At 35.3% G+C, this 9,582-nt stretch overlaps 1 protein-coding gene across 1 annotated transcript in view; it reads right to left on the bottom strand.

The window, feature by feature from the left end:
• LOC111634942 (gamma-glutamyl hydrolase-like) overlaps positions 1 to 9,582 on the bottom strand; it is a 27,668-nt gene that overhangs the window by 15,973 nt on the left and 2,113 nt on the right. The window contains exons 2-8 of the mRNA XM_023379780.1: positions 5,917 to 6,028; positions 5,718 to 5,768; positions 2,552 to 2,751; positions 2,367 to 2,478; positions 2,166 to 2,216; positions 2,018 to 2,102; positions 1,794 to 1,953 (exon numbers count right to left, since the gene is read on the bottom strand). Of these exons, the coding sequence (XP_023235548.1) occupies positions 1,794 to 1,953; positions 2,018 to 2,102; positions 2,166 to 2,216; positions 2,367 to 2,478; positions 2,552 to 2,751; positions 5,718 to 5,768; positions 5,917 to 6,028 (771 nt within the window). The remainder of the gene's footprint in view (positions 1 to 1,793; positions 1,954 to 2,017; positions 2,103 to 2,165; positions 2,217 to 2,366; positions 2,479 to 2,551; positions 2,752 to 5,717; positions 5,769 to 5,916; positions 6,029 to 9,582) is intronic.

The following is a 9,582-nucleotide window of genomic DNA, read 5'->3' as shown; positions in this document are numbered from 1 at the left end:
ATTTATAAATACGTATGTCAAGTTATATTTTTATTACTACGTAAAATATATTTAAGAGTTTACGACCAGTGCCGGGTGAGACGTTGTTGAAACAAAAAAAGTTATGCATTCCATCACGTACATAAACAGTGTCGTAATTCGCCAAGTGCAAATCAGCAAATTCGTAAAATTTTTGTTTATTTTGAACAATCCGGATAATCGAAAATCCGTATAATGGAGGTCCGGATAATGGAGGTTCTACTGTATTTTGTCATTGCTTGGTCCCTGAGTAACAGGGTGTCCACCTTTTATGCTAATAAATTAATATTAAATTTATTGGGTATTGTCTGTCTGCTGAAATCTTTAACAACTGGAGTATAATTGAAGTAAGAAATGCCAGCAATTTAAACTAATGTGTTTTGAGTAAATAATGATTAACAAGATCAATGTCTAAAGCAGTGGATAAGACTGATAAGATATTGAAGCTGATAGTGTGAAAAAAAGCTTAAAATGCTAATTTACTGAAAGATAAGTGGTAGTGATAACTGAATTCTGATTACAATGAATGTACTTTAACTTATCAAAATTAACAGGACCAAAATATATAACATTAAACAAATCATAATATATGATTACAATAAACAGAGTTATTAATTATATGAAACTTATATTTTATAGCTATTTAGCAATCCTCCTTTATATTAAACCTCGCATCAATTGAAATTTGCCTTCCTTGTAATTTTCTCATGGCAGTATTATTGAACAATTATTTTAGCTTAAATACTAAGTGTCTGATTTCATTATAATGTTTTATTTAAAATAGTCTTGGAATGCATGTGGAAAATGATGCGGAACAGTTACATGTACAGTACACTTAAACCTTTAAATCCATTTGGATTGTTGTATTTTTGGTAAACCAAAGATAGTTTACAATACGGGACAATAAAACTACAAGCCAATCAATGTCGTATGTCAATGAGACAATAAGCCAAGTTCTTAATAAAAACAAACATTTATTTACATCCTACTAAAGTATTATGTTCACATAAATGAGGTAACTAGTGTGGAGAACAGTTTGTTCCTGATGAATGGACATGGTGAGTAGAGATGATATTTTTAGTATCTGTTTATGTGAGATAACTAGTATTCATGGAATGCACAGTGAGACAAAGTATATAACTGAGATGTGCATTGGGGAGAAAAAAGGAAGGCTGGTGTGACTTATGACACTGAAAAAGGGGTGCAAAATGGACATTTGATTAATATTGGGTGGGCAACTGTTGCCAGTTTCCCAATATTAATCACTCATTATTGCCAATTAATTAAAAATCAGATGATATTTCCATATTAAATGCTGAAAATATATCCTATTCAAAACAGAGCTTTTAAGGAGTTTTATACTGGAAATGGTTGTTCCCATTTATCCATGAAAAATCATCATCTTTATCATCCATAACAATAGCAACATAATAATCATCAGATGCAAAGTCAAACAAAAATTGTTCCTGATTATAAAGTCTTGTGGCTTTGAAAATGTTAATAAAAAATAAATATTAATACATTAAGAAATCTTATTTATCTTAGTGTCTTAGTAATATCTGTAAAGTTTTGTCATTAATAAAAACACCCACTATCAATCTACTATTACAGGATTTACAATGCTTACTTAATTTTATTGCTACTTATTTTATTAGAAATAAGGTAACAAATCACACATCTTCAGCAATTAATTCTGTATATTATCTGCACGAATAAACAATATAGATTTGAATAGCAAAAGAGAGAAATTTCTAAAAATTACAATTTATATGTCTAAATATGTAAAGCATAATTACCTTTTGTTGCATTTAATGGCAATGCAACATCCTGTACAGAACACCATTTTAAAAGATTTTTATCCACCGCCAAATAACTTAGCAATTCAAATCCCAAGCACGTTCCCCATAGAGGAAAATAGTCACCCCGTTCATTTGCCTACATAAAATAATAACTACATTATAATTTACAACAAAAGTTTAAATCAAAATTCTTATATTACCTTAATAGCGAGGTCAAAAATTATTTTACCAGCTTTTCCGTAACCGGACGTAGCTAAACGTGCGGATCCTCCGGGAAAAAGTACACTTTATAAAATATCAAAGATTAGAAGCAAATAATCAAATTAAACATAAATGTTTATGCATTACCCATTGAGAGAGATGAATAGATCTTCATAATATGCCTGTGTCTTGTTCACTCTACAGAAAAAAAAAAATAACTCAAATTATTTTAAACAATAAAAAAAAAAGGAGGCATAAATTTTACATTTTAACAAACTTTTGGGTATCAAAATATGTTTATTTTTATACATTGAGAGAATGAATCACGCGAAATGAAGACATACTTACAATATAGGAACAACTCTTGCTCCAGCTGCTTCTAAGAACTTTACATAGGAAGCAGCTATGAAACTCGATCCGTATTTTACTCCATTTCCATACTCCTTCTGGGCTAAAATCCCTATTTTCGTATCAAAATTAGATTTCATTAGAAAAAATCCCCGAATAAATTTTTCCCAAACATTTCGCATTACCTATAATTGGACGTTGGTTAATTGGTTGAGAGTAGGTACTAAATGCAAAATCGAGGATAAATAAAATTACTGCAAGCTTCATTTTTAGTTCGAAAACTTTTCGAACGACGATAAATAATTCAAACGGACTTTGGATAATTGATAAAGGAATTGAGAGATACCCGAATGTGTGGATAAATAGCGAAAATCGTCCTTGTACTTTTTAAGTACGGATCTGTCTAAGAAGATCGATCTCGAAGTTCGTTTTATAATCATATGATAATTACTTCTGGTCAAACACGAATTAAATCTTTCTAACTTCCATGATGTTTATATAATGGCGTAATTATCCGGTGATGATCTTCGAATAACGCTCGGAATGAATTTTATTATTTTGTAAACGAATAAAATCAAATAGTAGTTAGTTTTTCCCTATTAAACGATATATTTTAATTAAATTAAAACTTTTTTAAAAAAAATAGAACAGATTGGCTTTGTTGAGGAGTCAGCCTACCGCTCTGGGGGATCCGAAATCGAATCCGGGTGGTCAAAAACTCCGGGAACTTTTTTGAGAGTGGGTTTTTTATTGGATCCTCCCGCCCTGTGGGCACTAAGAGGGCCTCTTTTAGCAAGCTTATGCGTTCGGCCAGGACCACAATGGGGCAGCAGGGTGGTGTGGGATGGGGGTGGTCTGTCTCCGGTATATTGGACCCCGCGCCCTATTTTAAGAGCCTGGCCTTACTCGTGATGAGTATGATTAGAAGACCTTTTTGGTGCTCAGAGAGTGGAATGAGAGGGGGATAGAATTGAACCTATCCGATTGTAAAGGTAAAATTTAGACATTTTGACAAAAAAATTTATTGACAACTCAAATATGATTACTGTTCAGCTTGATGGTAATCATCATCAATATCTGTCACAACTCGCCACCTTTGACGTAGACTTTCAATACCACGTGCATAGAATAACTGGTTTTTCGTTAAAGAGTGTCGGGTATCGCCATTGAATGTATTTTGGCAAAATGGTTCTGCAGGGTGCGAAAGAGATAGTAGTCAGTTGGTTCCGAGTCTGGGCCGTGAGGTGGACGAGGTAGAACATTACTGGCCAGCTTCTCTAAGGAAATTTTTGTTCTATTTGCTGGCGCGTTGTTGTGGCGGTATCGAACTTATTTTGCCGATTTTTGGACGAAGTTCTTTGATTTTGGTTTTTAAACGATCCAGTTGTTCACAGTAGAGTTATTTCGTGGCAGCGATTTGATTGGAAGCCATTCCATCATGATGACTCCAAACAAATGCAGATCATCGCCTTCTTCTGCAATATCGGCCCTTTGATATTTGCCGTTTTTGGATGACCTATGTTCATCCACAAACGTTTTGTAAATGAAATCGTGAGCTTTTGTTTCAATGTGGCTACTTTTGAAGTGATAGAGCAACAGCACGCAAATGCATTCGTTCGAAAGTGTTATAGTGTCAGACGTGACTGAAGCGTAAATTTCTAGTGAAATGTGTGATGAAACTCCCTTAGGTTACTCTACTTATTTACCCATATCGAACGTTCTAGAACATTTTTTCAGTCGTTTCTAGAAAAAAAATCAAAATATCTAAATTTTATCTTTACAACCCGATAAAATTAAAAGCAAAACAATGCCTGGTAAGCAGGAGGCCCGTATATTGGGGCACGTGTCCCCCTTTTCGTCTCGGTTGATATTTTCCTAATCCCCGAGAAAATTCCAAACAAAATTCGTGACTTCTAGCCCAGGGGTCGGCAACCTTTTGAGTCGGAAGAGCCAAAATTACAATTTACTAAATTTCAAAGTTTTTAAAGAGCCACAAAATTTTTTCTTGCCAACAATAAATAGTACTCGCATAAAGTTTTTTGATAAAAAAAACTAATCTATTTATTCAGAAAAAATATCTATTTATTCATATATAAGTAGTGTTTTTCACAACAAATTAGATAATAGAAACATCCGACGACGGCGTCATTCGAGAGCTTCCGACAGACTGACGACAGTGACGACGTGTCACGGGAGAGGGGTGCGGTGAAAAGCGAGTACAAGTGGCTGAGAGATAGAATCAGTGCCTAATCCTCGTTAATCGATTCAGAACGATTTTTAAATGTTTTTTTTTTGATAAAATAAATAATATTTGCGTATGGAACTAAAGAGCCGCAGCTTCACATCCAAAGAGCCGCATGTGGCTCGCGAGCCGCAGGTTGCCGACCCGTGTTCTAGCCTATTCTGCAAACATGAAAGAAAATAATGAACGATTAACCCATGCAACTTCGTCGTATGTTGACCAAAAACCTATTCCTTGTTTTCAAGACCAAGTTAGCACCGAGCAACCGGCACAATTTTGTGGGAGCGCTAATCTGACGTTCAATCATAGTACGATGCTCCTTGCGTATTGTGCCTTTTTTATAACTTGGGCTTCCTTTTTCAAAATCTGCAGGTGCCGCTGCTGTTAAGTCATTTCAATCACCTATTATTTAGAATAGTACCAAGCTGCTTTATATGTTATCAAAAGTTGAAACAAGAGGAAATTTTATTGCCATGCTGTTTTGTGAGAACCACCCAGCTGTGGAGGGAGCATAAATACTCCAATAGAAGTAAATATTTGATAATTATTAATTTCTTTAAAATTTTCAGAGCTCAAACTATAAATTTTATTATCGTTTTTCGCATTTCAAACCTAGTGCAAAAGAAATTTTTAGTTTCGAAAACATATTTAATTGATCAACAAGGAGCTTCCGTATAACCTTCGATTTTTGTTTTTATCTTTTGCTCTTTACTCTGTGGGCATTCAAAAAGGCTTTATTTCCATGTTCCTTATAGATTTGGTAAGATTCACAATGGGGCGGATGGGTGATGGGAACGAGTGTGATATATCCAGATCAAATCCGAACGGGTCGAAAAACCCCGGGGATTTTTCGGAGTGGTCCATCCGGATATGTCACGCTCATCCCTCGCCAACCGGCCAAACCGTAACGGGTTTGTAAAGTAGGCTGTATTAATGCGTATAGGTCAGAAAGAATTGAAAAAAAGTCATAAAATTAATAAAAGATTTACGTTTAACATGTTATAAAACCAATTTAATAAAATTTTCTTTGTGAGCTATTAACATAACTTTATAAAATATCAAAGATTAGAAGCAAATAATCAAATTAAACATAAATGTTTATGCATTACCCATTGAGAGAGATGAATAGATCTTCATAATATGCCTGTGTCTTGTTCACTCTACAGAAAAAAAAAATAACTCAAATTATTTTAAACAATAAAAAAAAAGGAGGCATAAATTTTACATTTTAACAAACTTTTGGGTATCAAAATATGTTTATTTTTATACATTGAGAGAATGAATCACGCGAAATGAAGACATACTTACAATATAGGAACAACTCTTGCTCCAGCTGCTTCTAAGAACTTTACATAGGAAGCAGCTATGAAACTCGATCCGTATTTTACTCCATTTCCATACTCCTTCTGGGCTAAAATCCCTATTTTCGTATCAAAATTAGATTTCATTAGAAAAAATCCCCGAATAAATTTTTCCCAAACATTTCGCATTACCTATAATTGGACGTTGGTTAATTGGTTGAGAGTAGGTACTAAATGCAAAATCGAGGATAAATAANCTCCTGGAGGAATGGGACAACGATTCGTCTCCGATCGTCACTTCCGAAGGAGAATACGAATCGGACGAAGTTAACCACGTGAGGATCTTCGGCTCTCTGAAGAACTGCGGCAAAATCCACTCCAACTGCAAATCGGAAGAAGACCCGAGTGCCGATCGTCGTAGAAAAACGTCTTTTCTGAGATCCGCGCGGTCACTTTCTTCCGTGGCCGAATTGGAGCCCGTCCGCGCGGAAAGAAAGTCGGAAGACAGAAAAAAACTGTTGTTCCGCCATCGAGCCAGCATCGACATTCACGATTTAATGAACGAGAAAGAGATTATTCTTAGCGACGTGTCGAGCGAAGAGGACGACGACGACGGCAGGAAGCGCAGAAAAAGTCGAAAGAGCGGCGCCATACTGGGACGGATCGACGTCTTGTGTAAAGAGATTAAAGAACTGGAAAAGCAGTTAGAGAGGAAAAGAATCGAGTTACGTAAACTTCGACGTCTCCAGTTTTAAGGACGTGGCGCAATTTCTACTCTTGGAATATTTTTGGCGGCGTCGGAACGATAATTTCGCGTTAAAATTTAATGAAAATCTTAATTTAAAATATTAAAGTTTTAATCTATTTATACAGAAATTGTTTTCCCCTTATTAATGCGTTTTTTATTTCTTCGTTTGTTTCTAACAAAAAATTCAATTAACAATATTTATTTATCTTAATCCCAGTTTAAATATACCAGTAGATCAATAAGAATATTTGAACGAAAATAAAACGACTGAGCATATTTTTAAAAAATACTCTTTCCACCCTGTAGGCACTAAGAGGGCCTCTTATAGCAGGTCCATTGAGTTCGGCCAGGCTCACAATGGGGCGACCGAGTGATGAGGGACGGGGCTCGATGTATCCAAGAAAATTGGACAAATTATCACAATCACAATTTTCCATGGTTTTACAACTGGATTAAGCCAAACAGTCCGATAATATCAATCGCCATACAATAACCCAATAAACAGGGCACGGACAAATACCCTAATCAGAAACCAATTTCTATTCAATCATACTCTATGCAATACGAACAAATGTAAACATTGCCCAACTAAAATTGACGACATCCTCCATAGACTAGACGAGTGAAAATTATTTACCAACTTCAGGCAGAAAATATTACATGACAAGAAGACTACAAATGTCAGCATAAAGAAAATTAGAGACTGCATACAGTTTGAAGCAAGTAAAAGCAGAGCCGATATGTACAATCGATTCCCCTATAACACTGTTGATAATTCCGTTTTATATGAATTCCATGTTGTACGAGTCACTTCGATTTTACAAATACGTGAGCCGTTCACAGTCCGGCACACGTATTGTAAAATCTACTGACTGTACTGTACTGGTCCTTGCGCTGCCAATAGCTCTAATGTTACGATAGTGGCGTAATAAATATTTCTGCCACTTCGAGCGCTTCAATCGCTTCACGGCATAAGTTTGGCTTGAACATAGGGAAAGTCAACTGTAATCATTCGAAATTCTTTTAATATATGAAATTTTCTCATTTTTAATTAACTCATATTTCTTTTTTCCTTTTTAAGGGACTGATTATAAATACTATTTTAATTCGGTTTTGATTATTATTTATTCGTAAATGTTATTAATATTTATATTTCTATTAACTGTCATTTTCACGATTTTAGACTTAAAATTGATCAGACTATTTGTTTTATGCTTACAGTTTGCGTTCATTTTTAAATATTTTTGGGAGTTCTCGTTAAGGGCAAGAAAACGTAGTCAAAAAATTTATAATTAGGTCAATCTACTTTACGTCAACATACTTTCTACTTCAAATAGTACAGTATATAGTAGAGAATATTTACCTGCACATCCATCTCTGGTTCATTCTATTTTATCAAAACACCCTTTATACGTGTTTGTATCCTCGTTTAGCTTTCCAGACACGTTCGATTCAATCTTTTTTGGCACTCTATTATCGATTTTTTCACCCTCTTATGACTGTTTTGACTGATGTCGAGTTTTAAAGTAATAATGTTAATGTTTTATTAAAGTTAAACAATTTTTTAAATATATTTACTTCATTTTATATACAATTATTTATTTTTAATTTGGCCGGTATTTTACGATACCCCTCATGCAGTTACTGCTCGCCTGTTTCTCTTCGCGTATATTGTTGGCAGCAAAACTTGTTACTACTGTGCCCACCCTTGCTGTAATTTAACGCAATAAAACAGTTTCCGTTTTGTTTTCCTTACACATATTTGGGTGAAAATAGAAATTCTGTTTTCCCTGCGTTTGTTTGTTATGCTTTGGGACTACTCCACGCTCTCGACCGTAAAAATAATATTCAAAGATTAACTTACCGTTCGCAGTATCCCCGGAGAATGCCACTAATCGTTGAAAATGCGGAACAGCAAATAGTCTCGGAAAACGTCAAAAGTACTATTGAATCATCACCTTTATCCATAACTAAATTTTAAACAGTTTGTCACGTCTAGAGTTTACTCTCGGCTGGAAAATGAAGAAACGTAATCACCTGAAGAGTGTATGCAAATGAGGTAGGCGGCAATTGTGACGACAAAACACGCAAGCACAGTGGAGAAATAGGCCCTGTACACACTAGGCGTTTTTCAACGCGCGTTAGCTCGGCGTTTAGCACTGGCTCAGTTTGGAAATGGACGAGAAAGTAATTGATTGTGTGTGCTCCTCCATCGTCGCTATAAGGCAGCACATATATCTCAAAGCGCCCGCAAAACGCGCGTTTTAACAAAAATCTATAAACGCGCGCTTGGCGTTTGAGTGTGTACGGCTACATAGAACTCTTGGTTTTTTAAAACGCGCGTTGGAAAACGCCTAGTATGTACAGGGCCGTAGACTATTCGGTAAAATTGATGTTTTATCCCAGTGTTTTTCAACCTTTTTGAATACGCGACCCCTTTACAAGTTAAAAAATTCTGGCGACCCCCCTAGGGCCATATTAAAACTATATCAGTGATTTAAAAAATTATGTATTTAATTTTCTTTCTGTTGAGAGAAATTACTGTTGATGACTAAAATGAGAATTTAAGGAGAATCGACAATAACTTAAGACACGTATAGTATGTTACTTCCTTCTTGTAATAACAATGGGTTCGGAGTGCTGTTGACTTTTTTTTTAGGATGAGGGTTTTTCACTTCTACTTCTCTACTTATTACTTCTTTTTACAAGTCAGCTCAACACTTTTTCAGCAATCATTTTCTGGGGTGGGCCATACCCACCCAGGCCCCTCCCAGGCGACACCCATCATTCGGACCTAAATGTCAATCAAAAAACCAACTGTACTGTATAATAAACAGGTACAGCCTTCTCGCTGAAATTGTAGTTTTTTTTAATGTAGTGTAGGACCTACAAACACTTGTCTTTTTCTTTTACCCGCGACCCCCA

This window comes from Centruroides sculpturatus, unplaced genomic scaffold, assembly GCF_000671375.1.
Source record: "Centruroides sculpturatus isolate CEXI.00-Female unplaced genomic scaffold, Cexi_2.0 scaffold891, whole genome shotgun sequence".
Classification (NCBI taxonomy): domain Eukaryota; kingdom Metazoa; phylum Arthropoda; class Arachnida; order Scorpiones; family Buthidae; genus Centruroides; species Centruroides sculpturatus.
Note: the sequence above shows the minus strand (reverse complement) of the source record. Positions and strands in the feature narration are given on the sequence as shown.